The sequence below is a fragment of the Marmota flaviventris genome, chromosome 15, assembly GCF_047511675.1.
Source record: "Marmota flaviventris isolate mMarFla1 chromosome 15, mMarFla1.hap1, whole genome shotgun sequence".
NCBI lineage: Eukaryota > Metazoa > Chordata > Mammalia > Rodentia > Sciuridae > Marmota > Marmota flaviventris.
In genome coordinates this window covers 70,608,968-70,630,476 of record NC_092512.1, presented here as the reverse complement: position 1 = coordinate 70,630,476, position 21,509 = coordinate 70,608,968, and the positions used below count along the sequence as shown (strand labels likewise).

Genomic DNA, 21,509 nt, shown 5'->3' with positions numbered 1-21,509 from the left:
TTAGGTGACTAGGCAGAATAATTCAAGCCCTCATTGCAACTTATTCAAATATAATTTTGTTGTTTTTAAATTAAAAGATTTTTGACAAAGTAATATAAGAACATGTTACACAAAGATATACACCAAAAAGTTGCTGCCTATTGTTTGTTTCCCATTTGGTCATTTCCTGATCCCCATCCTCTGTAGGTAACCATTATTTCAAGTTTCCTGTGAATCTTTCTATACTTTATTTCAATATGTATAAGCAAAAGTGAATGTGTACATACATGTTTTTCATCTACTCTTTTCTCCTTTAGTGAAATTTTTATTTGATTTTAGGTAAATCCATTGTTGGCAATAAACCAGTTATTACTCTGAGGCTTTTTAGAAATTGTTTCATGTAATTAATACATTCACAACATTAAATAACAAATGTAATCAAAAGGGTATATGGTAAAAGTCTTTCAAGTGTTTTTTTATGCACGAATTTCCAGCCACCTACGGAGTAAACATTATTGTTTTGAATATATTTTATATTGTTTCTGGTGGGCTACAATTTCCAAGCTTAAAGAAAAGGTGACAACTTACATAAAGGATTTTTAGTTGTATGAAACAACATTCCTCTAGATTTTGAACTGTTTGTTTTACAATATTGAAAATTATTACTTTTTTTCTAGTTGCAAGAAGCCAAACAAATGGAGAAAGAAAGGCATCGACAGCATCATCATCTCTTACAGTCTCCAGTAAGCCATCATGAGCCTGAATCACCTCAACTTAGATATTTGCCACCTCAGACTGTTGATCATATATCACAAGAACATGAAGGGGACCTTGACCCCCATACAAATGATGTGGATAAAAGTCTCCAGGATGACACAGAGCCTGAAAATGGATCTGATATTTCCAGTGCAGAAAATGAGCAGACTGAAGCTGATCAGGCAACTGCAGCTGAAAGTAATCTTGAGAAGGGGGTGCGGGGTTGTGTTTGTGTTAAGGGAAATGCTTAGGAATGAGAAATTTTGTTGAAGAAATGTGACTTAATGGATATCAGATACTTAATAGTAATTGTGACTTTTTTCCATACTAGGTGGTAAAGTTCATTTGAGTTGACTATGCATTCAGTAGCATCTCATGAACATGCTATGCTTTAGAAAGTGATTTTTAACCACATCTTTTCCATAACTTGGTAGTGGCATGAATGGATGCCTTTTTACTTTTTCTTTTTAAATAGTACTTTACTATTTATTTGAATAGGGATGATTTTGATAAACCACCCATTCACGGTAGTGAAGCTAGTAGTGAATCCACAATACTTAATGATGTGATTTACATTTGCCTAGCCTGCTTTTGCCAAAATCACCCCTACCATTCACTGTGCATTTGGAAAGGAGCTGATTCAAAGAAGTAATCTCTGATAAAGTGGAGATTTTATTTATTCCTTCATTTATTTACCTATAAATTCGACAAACATTCATTCATTGAGCACCCAGTGTTGTAGACACAGTGCTAGGATTTGGAGCTAATATTATAGATAACATGTTTTTAATATGTTCCTATCCTGCCTGGAGGGTCAGGTGAGCATGAATGAGAAATATACTGTGTGATACGTTTCTTGAAAGTATGCCTGAGACAGTTGTGCTGAAGAGAGTTAGTGGCTTAATAGAAAAATGATATGTTAGGTGAATCATGATAGATAGGAGTCACAATTGGCAAGCTAGAAAATGCGGGACGTTTTCAATAGAGGAAACTACATGAGCTAAGACCAAGAAGTGGAAGCATTTACTGGGTGTGTATGACACAACTGTAGGTAACTTGTAAAACACAGAATAATAAATAAGAAATAGTTTACTAAAATATTATTGTGATTATAAAGGTGTTTTCCTCCCAATAGCTGATAAAAATGAAAATTCTGCTTGTGACCACTTGGTTCAGACAGCATGTTCTAGAGCACATTTTGTCACTTACTTAATTGTGTGACTTAGGACATAATGGTTAACTTCTCTAAGCTATTAGTATGTGTAATAAATGTTAGTCACTATTAATTTAATCTATTGTGTCATTTACTTTAAGTGAGAATTTAAATTCACTAATCATTTTGTGCACAATTCTAAATAATGACTATAAATTTAGTTATAATTGAAACTCTTAATTTTCAGACTCAGGCAATTTATCAGTTTTCTCTTGTGATATTCAGTATTTTGTAGAAGGTAGCAGATGGTAGATTAGAAATGGTGAAATTATAGGGGGCACAGGCTTTTGGAAGCCAGAATTATAAATAGTGGTCCTTAACAGTAGTGGGAATATGGAGAGGTAGAGACATCATCACTACCAGATTTATAGTATGATGCCATTTGGTGTGGTACAGTGACTCCCAGATCCCAAAGCATTTTAACTTGCTAGTTGAGCCACCATCAGTTATTTTCAGCATTTCAGAAAATTTAATTGAAATCTTATTTTTATCTTCATCAACTTCCCTTAGGCTATTCAGAAGTTCTGATCCACAGAGCTTATTTTGTTTTTGCTTTTCATTAAATTGGAGAATTAATTCTTGTTTTAGTTCTCAAATTTGGTTTTACATTGGAAATAAAGATTTTATTGGGAAGAAATTGTAAGGAATGCATTGGTGGAAGCCCAAACAGCCCTGCCTTTGCCTCTTTAAGGATCTCACTGTACTCTAGTACAATGTTGATCTTATTAGTAATCAAAACAGATTTTAATTACAGTTAATATATTATTTGACACAGTAATAAAATAGCGTGTATACCAATTATAAGTAAACATTTATAAGATATGTTAAAAATGTTTCATTCAGAACACTTAAAAGTTTGATTCTTAAAAGCAATAATCTGGGAAATCAAACATTTAATAGCTTGTTAAGTGAATTATTGTTAAAATTGGCTTTTGAAAAATATTTTTTTGATTTGTTTATAAATTTTGAAGATTTAACATGTAATTGCTTCTACTTTTGATGTTTTTTCCTTCATTTTTAAGGAACTTTTTCATCATACATATTTAGTAAAAGTTTCCAAAAAATTAATGTTCTCTTGAATTTTTTTAAAGCATTATCTAAAAATGATATGATATATGATGGAGAAAACCATGACTGTGAGGAGAAGCCACAAGACATTGTACAGAGCATTGTAGAAGAAATGGTGAACATTGTTGTTGGAGGTAATACACAACATTTGAAGTTTATTTATTCTGTTTTATGGGATTTCATCTAACCATAAAGACCATATAATATGTGGAACCCCAAAGGCAAAATTATAAGACATTTCTCTAAGTTGGTGATTTTATATGTGTGTCTAAAAAAATAACAGCCCCCCCTTTATCCACATAGGATACTTTCCAGGATAACCCCAATCCAGTGGATACTTAAGACCACCAGATAATACCAAACCCAAATATACTCTATATACTGTTTTTTCTTGAACATAGGTACGCAAATTTAATGCCTTTTCCAACTTACCATGCACTATAACTTTTGCAGTTTGACATACAACAACAAAACTAGCATGACTTTCTTTTTCTTTATTCACAATTTTAAGGTTAGACGATTTATTCTTAATGTAGACCTTGACAACCTCAGCATCTGGTATTCTTTTCTCTTTTTATTAAGTTGAAAAAATTTACTTTTTACTTAAAGGAAGCACTTTATAACTTTTCTTCAGCATATATGATATGCCAGCATCACTATTTTTGTGCTTTAGGGCCATTATTAAGTAAAATGAAAGTTACTTGAATACAGTCTCTGTTATTGTGATAGTGGATCCAGTGACTGAAGCAGTTACTAAATGACTAATAGATGGGATGCATATGTACTATGAATACACTAAACAAAGGAATAGGTTATTCTTATCCCAGGCGAGATGGAGTGGGACAGCAAGAGATTTCATCACACTTCTCAGCACACAATTTAAAATATAGGCATTATTTATTTGTGGAGTTTTCCATTTAATATTTTTAGATTAGAGTTAAACATGGATAACTAAAATGTAAAAAGTGAATCCATAGATAAGGGAGGACTAATATCTCTGATTATAGAAAAGTATTCCTTTTCTCCTCTGACTTCAGTTATGTTCTTTTATAAAAACCTACTTTTCTCCATCCCAATAAAAACATTGATTGCATTTCAGTTTTAGTTCTTGGTAAAAGAGAGGCAAGAATATATTTCCCATTATCCTAAATATGCTAAATTTTATGACCTAGAAAATACTTGAATTGTTTTGGTTTTCGAATATTTTGTATCTGTTGGAGATAAACATGATTTCTTATGACTTTATTATCACAGACTAGTAGTTGACATAGGGTAAGTACCTATCTAATGGATTGAATATAATTATCTGTAAAACTGTTGGAAAGTTTGTTATGAATTTCACCAAGTTTTTAATGAACGGTATTGTAGCTTGGGTTAGATTTGAGAACAATCTGCTGAACTTTCTTTAATTCATGATATCTTACACAGAGCTAAACATAGTCCCTTGCTTATGTATACTTTTAGAAATGGGATTAAACATATAGTATGGATCTTAGATAATAGTGTCAGCATTTCAACTATACCTAATTCCCATTTATAAAATTTCTAAGAATATATTTCCTTCCTTAGTATAATTCCAAAAGCAGGCATTCATCTATTGCTTGATCTTATTTTTTTTAATACATCTTTTTATTCAGCAGGTTCTTAGGAAGTGTATACAGCTATATGGCTATGTAGGGAGGATACAAAAATTTTATTTTAAAATCCTATAAAAATTTAGGGAAAAATGATAATTTCTAGCTAAAATGGTTCGGAAGGGGTGACACAAGAGACTATGAAGGTATAGAGCAGTGGTATTTCATGTATTTATCTAAAGTCTAGAGTCTACTTTTGGAAATTGGCAGGTGGTGGTTTGCCTGAGTATAATACATGTGATGTCATACAATAGAAAACAATATAGAAGTAGCTTGAAGCAAACTAACAGAAGGTTATAAATTTCAGGTTTAGTATTTTGATCTAGGACAAGATAAATTACCATCAAAGATTTTATGACTGAGAAATGAAATGAACAGAATTATGCTCTAAGATATTAAATATGAAAAATAAGTTCAATAGAAGACCAGCACGGTAGTCTAAGCCTGAATAGGAAACCATAACTGTCAAAGTGGGGAAAAAAATGGTTGATAAGGGAGATGATGTGTATTGCATCAAAGGGACTTTGGCAGTAGGCCTTTTTGAGGATTGGCAGTAACAGGCCTGCTATAACTCTTTTAAACATTGGCGGTATTTCAGTTTTTGAGCCTAAATGGATTAAATGCATATGATGATATTGGGAGAATTGAATCATGTTAATATTACTTAATATTTACTTTTTTTTTTAACTGGAGATTGAACCTAGGGATGCTTTACCACTGAGCTACTTCCCTGGTCTTTTTTTTTTTTTTTTTTCCTTTTCTTTTAAGACAGGGTCTCACTAAGTTGCTTAGGGCCTTGCTAATTTGCTAAGGCTGACCTTGAACTTTCAATCCTCCTGGCTCAGCCTCCTTAGTCACTAGGATAAAAGGTGTGCTTCACCACACCAGACCTAATTTTATTTTGGCAAACTGTGTTTGATCTTCATATTGGCCATCCATGTGGAAATGATTGTGAAATATGTAATAGGAAATAGAGCTCCAGCATAAGAAATATCAAGGGAAGTGGTATAGATGGGATTTATTGTGTTCAAATTAGTAGTTGAAGCCAATAAGATTTTAAGTTGGAAAATGTAGAGACTAAAGAAAAGTATGAATTAAAAAAAAAAAAAACACTTTATACTCAAGGAAGAAAGAAAAGAAAAAGAAATCATGACCCATGTGCCAAATTTGGCCTACTACCTTTTTTTTTTTTTTTTTTAAATAAAGTATTATAACACAGTCATGTTCATTTGTTTTCTTACTGTCTGTTGTGGCTGGTATTGCACTTCCAGGTAGAGTTGAATAGTTGCAACAGAGACTGTATGATCTATGAAGCATAAAATATTTTTTAATTGCTTTTGTTTTTTAAATGACAGCGGAATGCATCACAGTTCTTATTATATATATAGAACTCAATTTTTCATATCTCTGTATATAAAATATGTTCACACCAATTCATGTCTTCATACATGTACTTTGGATAATGATGTCTATCACATTCCATCATCGTTGCTAACCTCCTGCCCCCCTCCCTTTTCCTTCCACCTCTCTGCCCTTTCTAGAGTTCATCTATTCCTCCCATGCTGCCTCTTCCTACCCCACTATAAGTCAGTCACCTTATATCACAGAAAACACTTGGCATTTGTTTTTTTGGAATTGGCTAACTTCACTTAGCAGTATCTTCTCCAACTTCATCCATTTACCTGAATATGCCATGATTTTATTCTCTTTTATTGTTGAGTAATTTTTCATTGTGTTTATATGCCATAGTTTTTTAATCCATTCATCTACTGAAGGGCATCTAGGTTGATTCCACAGTTTAGCTATTGTGAATTGTGCTGCTATAAATATTAATGTGGCTGTGTACTTGTAGTAGGTTGTTTTTAAGTCCTTTGAGTATAGACCGAGGAGAGAGAGAGCTAGATCAAATGGTGGTTCTATTCCAAGTTTTCCAAGGAATCTCCATACTGCTTTTCATGTTGGCTGCACCAATTTGCAGTTCCCCCAGCAATGAATGAGTGTGCCTTTCCCCCCACATCCTCACCAACACTTATTGTTGTTTGTCTTCATAATAGCTGCCTTTCTGACTGGAGTGAGATGGTACCTTAGAGTAATTTTGATTTTGAAGCATAAAATATTTACTGTAAAAGTTTTACTGCACCTAATGTTAACAGCTATAGACTATGAAGTAAAAGGGTTGGTTTTTTTTTTTTTTCCCACCTTTTTACTTAGAAAAATGTCAAATCTAGAGAAAAGACCAAAAAAAAAAAAAAAACCCATAATGAGTATGTGAATGCCCTTCACCAGTATTCACTGATGAACAATTTTGGTACATTTGCTTATGTGTCTTTAAATACACATACAGCACGGCTAAGTCTTTGCTGAACCATTTGAAAATTCTTGTATGTATTATATGATCCCTAAATAGCTCAATATGTATTTTTTAATAAATGAATGCATTATCAAACATAATCATGATTTCATTTTTACACCTAAGAAAATTAACCCTATTTCAAGAATACCTAATATAAATATACTTAAGAATTTTCCCACTTGTCCCAAAGATATTTGTATGTTCATTCCCCCCCCCCTTTTTTTTTTTTTAAGTGCAGAATCTACACTCTCATTTGCTATGTCCTTTTGGTCTCTTTAGTTTTGAACAAGTCCTCTTTATCAAAGTTTCACATTCCTTTGATAAATTTGATAGAGGGAGGAAAATGGACAAGAGGTGAGGAATGCCAAAAGTTGAAAGATTTTTTTAGAATGAAAAGTTTTTTTGGGCAATGGGAGATTCAGCTATATAAACAAAATTGAAAATGTAATGTTAAAAGAATATTCAGTGGAGAAAGATACTAAAGTTAAGCAAAGTAGATTTAAGGGCTAATGGACAATCACCTTAGAAATTCAAAGGAGTATCTCTCCTTAGATGAGAGGGAAGGAAAAAGATTTTTGGAGTTGTCAAAGAATTTTGTCATAGTACAAGATGCAATGAGGGAGCCCATGTTAAGTTACCATTCTTTCTATGTGTAACACATATGTTATAATAAAAGCATATCAAACATGATATTAAAACTCTAAAAGGTCCTTGTGAAGAAGTGACTTTCGTTTTGTGTGATGTCGAGCTTCTCAAATATATTTTATTACTGAATATCTTTTCATGTAATGCTTGTTAATTACTAAACATGCTTTGGAATCATCCAGCTTAATATATTGTAATTAGTTAATAACAAAATCAGTAATAACTACCACTTATTGATTACTTGTTGTGCTCTTTATGTAATGTGTTGGTGTGTTTTGGTGATTCCTAGTAGACCTTATTTTCTCTGTTGCTGATGAAAAGCCTATGCCAAAGAAAAGTAGTTAAATGATAGAGACGTGGTAGAGATCACATTCCAGAATCTAAGTGTGTTTTCTTCATGCAAAGTTATAGTTATATATTGGTAGCACCAAAGGAACAATTTCTTACCAGATAGCTACTAAATTGTGGCCATAGACATGGATATATTGTTTTTTTCTTTCCTAAGGTAATATACATTAAACCTAGTAGAGTTCTAGAACTTGGTGGTATTTGTACTTCTGTGTTTGTTCTACTAGAATTCATATGTTTGTGTTTATTAATTCCAAGTATTGATTAGTCAGAATGACATAATAAAGAGCCTTCAGTGGTATCAGCCATCCTTTCTTCAGCTGTGTCCAAAGAACGTATGTTACTAGAGATATTAATAAGCATTCTAAAAAAATTGGAGAGGTTTTTGGTAAAACATATTTTTAAAATACTATATATTGTATATCCCCTTTGGAGAGATTGGTACATATTAGCAACCTAAAGTCTTTAATAAAGTAACCTATTTCCCAGTGTCTCCTAAACTTATTTGACAATGGGATATTTTTTCAAGGAATTTCTTTTAACTTCTCAAGGCATTAGAATTTATAAGTACCCAATTTACAAAGCACAAATGTAGACTGAAAAAAAAGTCTGCTTTGATATATCCTGGGTAGCATTTTATCAGTGGAGTGTGTTTCATTGCCAGAGCAACTTAAGGGTCATATTTGGAAGTATGCCAGAGGCATTTACTTGGTAGTAAATATGCTGACCTTTAAATGATGCCAATACATATTTTACTTCACTGTGCTTTTCTGCCACTGTTTTATTTTAAATAATTTGTGTTTTTTAAATACACTTCAGTTGTCAAATAAATGCATGCTTTTAATTTTTATTGTTCTAGATATGGGAGAAGGGACTACTATAAATGCAAGTGCAGATGGCACCATTGGATCTATAGAGGATGGTAGTGACAGTGAAAATATACAAGCAAATGGAATTCCAGGAACACCGATTTCTGTTGCATATACACCATCCTTACCTGATGACAGATTGTCTGTCTCTTCTAATGATACTCAGGTATAAATTGGGTGACAGGGAGAGAGACAAAAATTTTATTCTACCAACACCTTAGAGTACATCTTTCCATTTGATACTGCTAACTGATTTCAGCTTGGGGGCGGGGGGGAAGCTTGGATTTTCTTTCTTCCCCTCACTGATATAAATTAGAGCAGTTTATTTCCCTCTTGTATTAATATTTGCATTTCCAACTTGAAGGTATATTTCATCTATGCTCACCACCCCCCAACCTCCATTGAAATTACATTTAAAAAGACATTTTTAATAGTCACAAAATGATGATACTGTTATAGGGTAAGAAAAAACTTTTAGCAATCTAGACAACTTCATCTTAACCTTTGTTAAGGGCTACAAAGAAACCAGCACTATGGTAATGACAGTTCCTCATAATCATTCCTTTATACTTGTGTGCTTTTTAAAAGCTTTTTAGATCAATGTCCCATCTTGAGGAGTAGGTTTACTTGGTCTTGTTGATCTTCAGCAGTTAACAACTTTTAGACATAGTCCTAAGAGTCTGTACTGACATGTGTCTCCCCACAGCACATAAAAAGTAAAATAAAGAAGAAGTATAAAACACGCAGTGGCATGTAGTAAAAAAACATAATTTAGGCCTTTAGATAGGTATTTTGTGAAGGCATGATGTGCTAGGTTTTTATCATTAGTAGTATGAAACTGGATAGTTTTTAAGAACTCCTTTTAAGAGAAGGAATCTTTTAAAAGAATACACTTTAAAAGGTATTATTAGGTGTGAGAATGGCTTATCAGATTAAAAAAAAGCAATGTGGCAAATTCCTCATCAAGATTCCCCTCTAACCGATCGATGGAAGAAACCCATCTGTTAGTGAATTGAATTACTCAGGTATTTTTACCTTGGAAAATGCATTTCATTTCATGATATATTAACTTCTTTAGGAATCTGGAAATTCTTCAGGACCTTCACCTGGTGCTAAGTTTTCCCACATTTTACAAAAGGATGCCTTTCTAGTATTCAGGTCATTGTGTAAACTGTCAATGAAACCTCTGTCAGACGGACCACCAGATCCAAAGTAAGTCATTAACTCTTTTGCTTGATAGAGATTTTTAAGCTTAAAACTTTTAAGAGTGTTTGGATTTTCTTTTGTTGTTCTGTAGAACCTTACAAAGTGGGGAGAGTTATTATACTTTAAAAAAAGTTTTGAAAACCAGTAAGTTCCAAAACTGCTAGATACCTTACACTGTTTCCCAAAGGGTACGAAAACATTGTAGAATAGTTCTGCATATATAGTAGGTGATCAATGAATATTCATGAGTAGATGAATAAACGAATTCATATTTTCATATTATAAGTAACTTTGGAGTCAATATAGCCCATTTGAAACCAGCCTTATGCTGGACCTCTAAAAACTGCAAGTCAAAATGTAATAAAACCTAAGAGAACTTTTAAAAAACTGTAGAGTGTTTGAGTTTGTCCATTAAGGAGACTAGGGACAGTTAAAATAAAACCTTTTTAAGCTTCTGGAAACCACATTTGCCATAGTGTGCATAGTTTTATGTTGTCACATTGTTCTGGTTTAGGGAGAAAGACTTTTTTAAGTCCAGAGACATAAGTCCTAAAATCTTTTTAGGCCCAAATCCTGAGAGCCCAAAATACAATTTATTGGTTCATCTGTATTTTGAAAATATGAACTTTACAGAAAAAGGATTAGGGTTACATTGTAGAACAAACTTGATTATACCATACTTACTTCATAAGAATGTTTTTTAAGTTATCACTTTTATGAAGGATTTTTTTTATCCAAAAACTGATAATTTTGACATCTTTAGAGTTGGTGAAGATCTACTTTAAAAAGGAAATTGGTCTTATTATTGATGAAGATCTAGTTTAAAAAGGAAATTGGTCTTATTATTGATGGTCATTTTGCCATGATTTAAAAATATTAGTGGCCTTAAATTAAGCACTTCCGATGTTTGTAGTTTTTCCAAATCAAATGTAAAAAATGTTTTAAAAAATGGTAGAAACAGAAAAAAGTGAATTGTTTTAAATCCCAAGGATGAAAAGAACACAAAAGAATAGATAAGAATCTGAAGAGTGATTTGCAGGGGAGTGTTCATTTAGACCTGCAAATGGAATGATCTAGTTTTGGAAAGTTGAAGTCTTTAATACTATAAAGGATTCTTATAATGTAAATTAATTAATCCTCATTGTTAGTAGACAAACTAAATAGTAAGAATTTTTGTTTAAAGACCTTCTTAACTTGGCCATCAGGGTCATTAAACTATTATAATTAAAAGCCTTTGAAAGAGGTCAAATTTTCTACCCTTAGAAACTGTCCTTTTTCCAAAACAGAATATATGGTTTTCTTTGTTGAATGATTTTATTTTTTTTTTGCCAAAATTCAGTGAGCCTTTAAAGTAATATAATTTTCCTTTTCTTTTTTTTTTTTTTTTTCCTTTCCTTCTGTTTATGTTTTCTGGCTTTGCTACTATGATCTAGGAAGTGTTCTGCAAATTTGAATCATAATTTGAAACTAACCCATGAAAAACTGCATACCTCAAATTTCTGGCTTTGTTTGCCTTTCAAAAGTATAATTTCTTATATCATAAGACAGTTATTTGATTCTGTCATTTATTAATGCCTGATATATAATAGGTCTTTAATAAATGGATCAACAAAAGAGTAAATCAGTTAATGTTTCTGAGCACATACTGTGTACAGGCATTTTGTTAGAAGCCAGGAGTATAATGATAAAACATTAAAAAAAAACTCTCACATATTAGAGAATAATAAGCTGCAGAATTTAATTACTATAGAAAGTGAGCGGAAATGGTGATAATGTGAGCTAGACTTGTAAGTAGTAGTTTGTGTGAGCCTTAGGACACTACAACATGAACTTGACTCACTGTTTTTTCTGAGAGGTATTCAAAGTCTTAATCTTTTACTTGTTTCTAACTTAATTTATTTAAACATTTTTTGTACTGATTTATTTGCTGCACATGTTCTTAGATTCAAAATAGCTAACTTGAAAACATGATTTTATTATAAGGAACCATGCTATTATTAGCTTCCATGTAATTTCAAAGAAGGAAGTATTTTTTTGTGATACCTATTTACATGAAATTAAGTATTTCACTGGACATAGAAACACATGCCTGATATGCCAGTGGCTTGGGAAGCTGAGGCCGGAGAATTACAAGTTCAAAGACAGCCTCAGCAACTTAGTGAGGTCCTCAGCAACTTAGCGAAACCCTGTCTCATAATAAAAAATAAATAGGGCTGGGTTTGTGACTCAGTAGTTAAGTGCTCTGCGGTTCAATCCCCAGTATCAAAAGGTAAAATTAAATTTTCCTTTATTTAGATCCTTGAATTTTTGATAATTATAATCATAAAAGTTTTAAATATAGAAATTAAGAGCAGTTAAGTTCCCTTTACTTAAATATGACTGAGTGCTGCTTTTGGGACAATTTTTTCCCCCACAAAGAACCAACTACAAGAGTTTTTAAGTGTGGCCTGTTATTGAAATATTAACCTGCCATGAATCTCTGTCTCTTGGGCATAAAAGACTTGTTTCAAAGGGAGAGAAATTACATTTTTGAAATTTAATTAAAATGTTAGGTAGTAATCAGAAGCATGACACAATATATCGACCAGAAAAATAAATTAAATTTTTACACCAGAAACTTATTTTTTAGCTTTTCATTACAAAAATATTTAGAATAAATGGCTAAGGTTTAAGAGAGAAAGTTTTTAAATGCTTAAAAAGTTTATTTCAAAAGAAAAAAGAAAACTTGAAGGTAGGCTTGACGTAATGCTATAACTTATGAAATGCAACCAAAATTTTATTATTGTTTAGGATTTTTGAGTAGCATAACTAGGAAAAAAGTCTGAGAAAGTTTATTAAATTTATGAAGGATAAGTTTAGCTGTGAAAGAAAACAGCAAAGCATAAATCTTCAAATTATTTTTTGTTTTCTATTGAAAGAGTAACTTGATGTTAAATATTTGTGAAGGATTTTTTCCCCCATTTAAAAAGTCTTGAAATTATATAGTGTGTGAGAAGTATCCACTGTTAGTGACTAAGCTTTTTCAAGTATTATACTTGCTTTATTGTGTTGTGGAGTTTTCTGTTCCTCTCCATTTGAAAAATTTATGAAATTATGTAGTATCAGGAAGCATTTTTGGATTACCATAATGTTAAACTTGTCTATATACTGTGTCTTCTCTTTTATATTTTAGATCTCATGAATTACGATCCAAGATTCTTTCATTGCAGTTACTTCTATCCATCCTGCAGAATGCAGGACCTGTTTTTAGAACAAATGAGATGTTTATTAATGCTATTAAGCAGTATTTGTGTGTTGCACTCTCAAAAAATGGAGTCTCATCTGTTCCAGAAGTTTTTGAACTTTCTCTTTCCATATTTCTTACTTTGTTGTCAAACTTCAAGACACATCTTAAGATGCAAATTGAGGTATGTTCTGCATTTAGGCACTAAAGTTTATACTACTGGATATTTCATTTGTTTCCTGTTAAATCAGATTACAAACATATTGGAAAGTTTTCCAGAGTGTGAAATAATTTTATGTTGTCATGTACTACTTTTTTTCCCATTCATCTATTCATCTAACACATACCTGTGAAATACTAGGGAATCGGTAAGCACTGAGAATGCAAAACAAACACAGCTCGTGCCTTCAAGAAACTTTAACACTAGTTGAATGAGTGGTTTTAGCTCTCTCAAATTAATTTGGTCTTCACAATAGCTTTGCCATTGTATATACTTTATTGTTATGGGCCAGGCCTTATGAGCAACGACCAAACAAACTCCATTTTGCCCTGAGACTCCATGTTATGTAAGAAATTCTTCTCCCATGGGAATACCCTGCCTCTGTACTCATCTATAGTTGCTTAGCATAGCATGTTTGGCGACACAAAATGGCAATTCTTATATAATGTAAAATGTTCTCTTTTTGGTTCTCATTTTTCTCGGACGGTGTACCCTGTCAGAGATTAATTGTCTAGACATTAGTAACCATTTTTTAACTTGTACTCAACTATGGTCGTTTTGACCCATTTTTTCTTCTGCTTATGGTCTCATGATGTTTGTTTATGGTTTTGAATCATAGCACCACCCACTTATGATTAATATGGTTTTGGACTATAAAAGGTGTACTCAAACCCCAAGAGGGGGTTGAAGGGTATAGACTTGCAGCCTGCCCCTTGGACTAACAGCTGGTGGATCCTGAACTCCAACTGGTGAATAAAGTTTCCGTCTCCTGCTTTAAGATCAACTTGGTGATTTATTGTAATCTCACCTCATTTTGGAGGCCCCAGAGAGATGATCACCTGAGTCAAGCCTGTGGCTCTAGGGTACACTGGGATCCTGGATCCTCTGATGCAGAGAAGGGTGTCCTCCCTCTATAGTTGTGGGAGCTCTTGCTTTGTGAGGGTCTAGCCTCCTGTGGTGACTGATTGGAGCCCGCCCATAGAAGCTCTAGAGTGACTCACATCTATAATTCCAGAGGTTTTGAAGGAGGATGGAACTGCATGTATTGGGAGATAACTCATTTGACTTGATTGTAAATCTTTCAAAGTGTTTCCAGTGCTTGATTGTAAAGCCCAAAGGTGTATCAAGTGACCTTGAGCCTAAGGAGGCTTCTGTCAATGCCCTACAGAGCTCTGGTAAATGGACCATGGGATTATGTGGAGGAAAGAGCGTCCATCTTGTGTTTTTGTCTTGTCTTGTTTGTTGTTTGCTATTGTTTGTTCCCCTTTTGTTTGTTTATGTTAATCTCCAGTTGAGTTTGTTTCTAACTAAAAATAACAGTTATTCCTAAATGTCTTATTATTTTCACAGACATGGCAAACTTCTAAATCTTGACAACATATAGACAACTAGAAATCATTTTGTGTCCAAAACAATGGCTAAAATTTCAAGGTTTTTACACATAAAATATGAAGTCCTTATTCTGTTTCATTTCCGTAACAATGTTGTAAATGAATCTGATAGATACACAGAATATTAAGACAGACAATATGATTATTTTAACCATCTCAAAATTATGGGAAAACAATTTATTCTTCTGAGCTAACAAATTCTTAGTCTTGAGTTAGGATTAAATATAACATTAACAAAAATTAAATACAACCTGCATATCATATCTAACATGAATGTGAAAATTGACCAACATAAAAAAGGATGTTTCTAAAATATGCCCTGTTTCAATCAAAACAATCATTTAACAAATAAGAAGTTGGGAAAAAGCATCTACTAAATCAGTAAATATATAAGTACTATTTTAGAATACTGAATTATTTGAAGATAAAAACAAAAAATCAGGAACTAATATACCTGCATAATATGTACATACATGGTTAAAAGATTCTCTAATTTGAATAACTTATTTTTAGTTACTTTTTTCTTCATTATCTTTAAGTAAGACTACAAGTAAAAGACATTTTTAAAAAACTTTTAGAACTTTTAATACTGAAGTCTTTCATTTTTGATCATGAAACATTTAAATTACTAGAGGATTTTGGAAAACCTTATACAGCAAATTAACAGATTTTTGAACACGGAAACTCCCATAAGGACTGTTTAGTAAACTGTGTGAAATATAAATTCTTATGGAACTAGGCATCATAAAGATAAATTTAAGTTGTGATTTATATTTTTCTATGAAAATGAATTTAAAAGGAAATACTCTAAGAAATTTCGTGTTTACTCATAGGTAGTAGATTGTCGTCTTAGAATTGTTTTTATGTTCTGATGGTTTAAAGAGATCAGATTTATTATATTCATTATATTCTGAAGGGGAGATAATGAGAATAAATGAGATGAGATATGCTTTTGAAAATATTAGAGATACTCAAATTCAAGATGAGTTTTGTTCTACTTGGAGAAAAATCTCATGTAATTTGCAACATGATTTGCAGAATTTAAAGATTGTTACTTTGAAAATTCATTTTGTGAGAATATTCATTTTAGAGTTTTCATAATATGATTTTTCCATGCACATTAAATTATATATTTTAGAAAGTACAGTTTATATATAACTTAAGAGAAAATCTGTTATATGAACACAGTGTGCTTTGATAAAGCTATTCTCCATATACTTGATGTTCACAAAATCATTAAAGGTTTAAAATTTTTAGGGCCCCTGTTGTTATGCATGGTATATTACAATAATAGGCTTTTGTTTATTTGCAATAAGCAAGAGATATTAACTAAAGTTTTTTTTCCCTGTATCTCCAAATCTGTTATTTATTTATTACGTAAATCAAAGAGTTCCAAACTTTCTGATTCATGACATCATTAGAGACTCTAATCTTTTCATTTCTTTCGCTGAGAAAGAAATACCTAGCTGGTCATTTATTAAGCAGCTAGAACCAAACAACTCAATAAATACTTGTCTTATTTGTCTGTTTCAAAACAAGTAGTACACATAAATTTAAAGAAAAAAATTAAGTTTTTGTTTCATTCATAGCTAGAATTCCTTTACTACTGGGATGTGTGTGGTTGACACTGTTCAACTTTTTTATATCTTTTAATTAGATTGAATAATACCACCTATTCTTCAGTAATTTTCACACAGTATTTGCTTTTTGTGGTAGCAACTACCATAACCCAGGTTTGCAAAGATAATGGTATGATTCAAAGGAATTTAGTTTATAGAAACTGAACAGTTTTTTGCGGTATCCAACAGATATACTTCTGTCTGAATTTTATCTTAGAAACAAAGACTCATGGTGCCCCTGTGAGTTTGTTGCGAGCATTCTAGGTTGACTTAATAACAGTGTTTAGAAACTATGGCCATTTAAAAATCATAAATATTTATTGAATGCCTGTTTAAGTGCCCTGCAGTGTGGACACAGTGCTTAGCAAGAAAGAACTGGTTCCTATTCTTTTAGAGCTTACAGTACATTAAGCAAGTAAACAGGAATGTCCTCTAAGTTTTTTTGAAAAAAAGCAGATTACAGGGATACCTAACCCATGGGGGGGAGAAAGTGTCCATTATCTTACATTATAAAAATGACTATTTCTAGATTTATGTATGATTCATAAATGCTAATTTGTTGCTTTGTTTTATAATTATCCCTTCTTAGATCTCAGTCACTTTCAAAATAAATTTGAATGTGAAAATTCTTAGCTACCAAATTGAAATTTACTTCATTATTAGGTTCACGCCTTTGTGCATAATATTATTTGGTATAAAGAATAATGAAAAATAGTTTGTATGTAGTTTTCAAGCAATAAGGAGTTTCACTTCAAGCAATAAGGAGTTTCACAACACCATATAAGAATTAGAAACTTTTTATTGTTTATTGGAATACCCAATTACATTTAAATCTAAGAATGGTTAGGCTTGCACAGTATTAGAATGTCTAAAAAATATGACTGACAGATAGAGTATAATAGAGTATAATCCTCTCTTTGAGAGGATTTAAAAATTATGTATGAGTTATTAGTTTTGTTCAAGAAATTTTCACCCTTCGGAACTCCAAATCTTTGCATATTTCATTTGTAGTAGCTGTGTGATGGTAAACAAAATCCAAAATATTTACTGCTGGTAGTGGAAAGGCAGGTTTAATTCACCACCCAAATTATTATAGTCCTGAGATATCAGAGATAGAACTCTATTTTAAAATAGAGTTGAACTCCAGAGAAGTGTGGGTCCTAATCTCTGCTTTCCATCTTTAGGATATTTAAAAGTGATCACACAACTGAATTCTAAGCAGTATTTTAAATCGAAGTTTCCCCTAATCACAGGTGTTCTTTAAAGAAATTTTCCTGTATATTTTGGAAACTTCTACCAGCTCATTTGATCACAAATGGATGGTTATTCAGACGCTGACAAGGATTTGTGCAGGTATTTGGAAATATCTTTTTCTCTTATTACAAGATATTTCAAAGACCAAATGTACTCTTATATTAGATGCATTCTGTTAAAATTAACACATTATGTTGTTACAGATGCTCAGAGTGTAGTAGATATTTATGTAAACTATGACTGTGACTTAAACGCAGCAAATATATTTGAAAGACTAGTAAATGATCTCTCAAAAATTGCTCAAGGAAGGGGCAGTCAAGAACTTGGTATGAGTAATGTTCAGGTAAGAACTTGAAAAACATTTTCAAATTTAAACTTTGCTGAGGAAGAGGAATGCATTTTCTTTAGAAGATCTTTTTGTTTTTATTCTCTCTATGAATTATTTTATAGGAATTGAGCCTGAGGAAAAAAGGTTTAGAATGCTTAGTGTCAATTTTGAAGTGTATGGTTGAATGGAGTAAGGATCAGTATGTGAATCCCAACTCTCAGACAACTCTTGGTAAGGTGATATTTTGAGTTATAATTCTTCATCATAAATGACAAACTTTGGGGGATAGTTGCATAAACAGGCTCATGACATGTTCTTTAACTGATAGAAAGCATTCTTATTATTTAAATAATTAGTTTTAAAATTATTTCCAGTTTAGTGTGTTTGTTTGTTAATTTGAGATATGGTCTTGCTGTATTGTCCAGCCTGGCATCAAACTTGCAATCCTTCTACATCAGTCCCCTGAATAGCTGGGAGTATAGGTGTATGCCATCGTACCAGCTAAACTTAATTAAAAGTTCCAATATTTTAAATATTATACAAAACAAAACATATTTACATGGCTTTGTTATAATTATAAAAAGAACCTAAAAAAGGTTGAGTTGTTCATCTATGTTTGATGTTCATGATCACTCAGAGAAAATGTCAGAGCTTGAAAGGCTACCCTAATGTTATCTTAGCCAAGAGTCCTATAAGGAAAACTATTCCTTATGAGGCATGAGCTGAGAGCAAAACTGTAGTGTATATAAAACACTGCAGCTTCAAAACAAATCCCTGCTAATGGTGCAAATTGTATTTGTGCAAATGTTTTAATGTTAAATATATTGTTTATTTTAGTACCACTATAATTTATTTGTAATAAATAGTTATCTAAACAACATTGAAATACATTACCTTATTGTAAAATTCATTTTTTCTTTCACATTTTTTTTCTTGGACAAATATAGCAGTAATCCCACCCCACAGTGGTTTCACTTTCCATGATTTCAGTTATCTGAGGTCAACCACAATTTATGATGAACTCTTCCTCCATCCTGCTTGGGACATGAGTCATTGTTTTGTTCAGCATTTATTCTCTATGTGCCACCAATCCACTTGTCTCTTAGTAGCCTTCTCAGTTCTCAGATCAACTGTCATGGTATTGAAATGCTTGTATTCAAGTAACCCTTATTTTACTTAATGGCCCCAAAACATCAGAGTATGATTCTGACAGTTGAGATATGCCAAAGAGAAGCCGTAAAGTGAAAAGATGAAACCTCTTGACTTTGTAAGGAAAGAAAAAGGATCTTGTACTGAGGTTACTAAGGTCTACAGTACAATAAAATATTTTGAGACTACATTCTTAAAGCTTTTATTTTAGTATACTGTTATGATAGTTCTGTTTTATTATTAATTATTGCTGTTCAGTCAGTTTTTCTTCTTACAGGTCAGGAAAAACCCTCAGAGCAAGAGATGAGTGAAATTAAACACCCTGAAACTATAAACAGATATGGAAGTTTAAACTCCCTGGAGTCAACATCATCATCAGGCATAGGCAGCTACAGTACACAGATGTCTGGCACTGATAATCCAGAACAATTTGAGGTCCTAAAGCAACAAAAAGAAATAATAGAACAAGGAATAGATTTGTAAGTGTCAAATTTTAAGGAAAAATGTTACTAATAATTCTAGAATTGTACCACCTCTGCTCTAGGTTTCTTTTCAACCACTCATGACTTTTTATTCCTTTCTTATTTTGACTTTCAGTGAGTAAAATGGGGGATTGTTCTCTTAGATCCAAGAATTCTAATGACTCCTTATTTAGCTCCCCAAATTCATGCCATTCTAGCCCAAACAGACTCATAATACCCAGTCCAGCCCCTCTTATCATATAGATTAAATGAACTTCATCTGTTCAGTTTTGCCTTATTCATTTAACTTGGTTATGACATCTGCCATTATATTTCCTAATCAGATGATAACTCAAAAAAGTTTTAAATACTAAGCCTCTAATAATTAACATTGCTTCTTTATAGGTTTTATATTTCCTCTAGTTGTGTTATAAGCATATTGCTCTTATTAGGGATATGATCTTGTCATTGATTTTTTTTTTATGTTAATAAGATAATCATCTCCCTTTTCATCCAGTGTACCAGACCTTGATCTCATGAAATCAGTTTTCCTGCTAAGTTTTGTGATATCAGCCTGCTTCTAGACTATTTCCTTTACTACCATGTAGCCTGCCTTCTTTTTAGTGCCCGCTTTTTTTTTCCCCCAAAGAGATGCAATAAATGAATCTCGATACTATGGTGGTAGAGTGCCTGCTTAGCATATATGGGGCCCTGGGTTTGATCCTCGATACTGGGAGTTAGAGGCGGGGTGGAAATCTAGCTATTGTAAACTGTTAAAAAAACAAAAATCCATTGTGTGTTTACTCAGTTTGCTGCTTCTGCTTTAAAGCATTCTTTCCTGATACTTGTAATGTCTTTTGGTGAATGTTTAAGTGTTTTGTTTTTGTTTTTTGGTGTTAACCTATTACATCCTGAGATTTTAATTCTGCAGATATTTCAACAAAATCATCACAAGTACATTAAAATAGGTTGGAAATCATAATCTAGAGCTTATATATCCCTTATTATCGTTAAGAATGAAAATACAGGTTGTCCTACAAATAGGACCCTAGGACATTATAGTATTTTTTACACACATAGGCTGTTTTACAGATGGGACATTGGGCAAATATGATATTCTTTCATATGTAATATGATACACAAATAAGTGAATTTCATGACCCTTTCAAGAGTAATTTTGGTAGAAGGAAGCAAAATACTTCAAACATTATTGACAATATATTGTCAGTTTTGCACAACATGCCTTGTTTTGACATTGTTATTCTTGCTGTTTGAGAGTAATATGAGTTCTCATGAAAATTTGTTACCTTAGACAGTAGTAGATTGGGAGTATTATCCTTTCTTTTTACTATTGAGTTCTCACAACTTTGTTTTAGGTATGCTAACCAGACGTCTCTTTGAAATCCAATAAATTAATGAAATCTCTCTTATTCACAAATTCTGTGAATAACCCATGCATTTATAGTACATGTCAGTTATTCAAGTGACTAAACACTATTATCATTTTTTACCTCTATTGGAAGTGGACTATTTGGAAACCAGCCAATTATTTTTATCCATACCGCCACTGAAAATTTTTAATAGGTACTCACTACCTTTGGTTGAAGCATATTGACTTTATTCTGTATTTTTTCCACCATTGAGCTTTGCCAAGTGGTTTCACTGTATCATAGTTGGTTCCAACTATTATCTCACTCTTTTACAATGAGAATTTCATTCTTTGTATCAAATCTGTAATCATACAACCCCCTTGCTTGTTTTTTCATCAATGTTGTTGGTTTCAGAGGATGCTT

The 21,509-nt window shown here is 32.3% G+C and overlaps 1 protein-coding gene across 2 annotated transcripts in view; it reads left to right on the top strand.

The window, feature by feature from the left end:
- Arfgef1 (ARF guanine nucleotide exchange factor 1) overlaps positions 1–21,509 on the top strand; it is a 104,989-nt gene that overhangs the window by 37,395 nt on the left and 46,085 nt on the right. For both annotated transcript variants that reach the window (XM_027932826.2, XM_071602337.1), the window contains exons 6-14: positions 657–933; positions 3,040–3,150; positions 8,856–9,031; positions 9,944–10,077; positions 13,244–13,478; positions 17,778–17,877; positions 17,982–18,121; positions 18,229–18,337; positions 19,533–19,734. In XM_027932826.2, the coding sequence (XP_027788627.1) occupies positions 657–933; positions 3,040–3,150; positions 8,856–9,031; positions 9,944–10,077; positions 13,244–13,478; positions 17,778–17,877; positions 17,982–18,121; positions 18,229–18,337; positions 19,533–19,734 (1,484 nt within the window). The remainder of the gene's footprint in view (positions 1–656; positions 934–3,039; positions 3,151–8,855; positions 9,032–9,943; positions 10,078–13,243; positions 13,479–17,777; positions 17,878–17,981; positions 18,122–18,228; positions 18,338–19,532; positions 19,735–21,509) is intronic.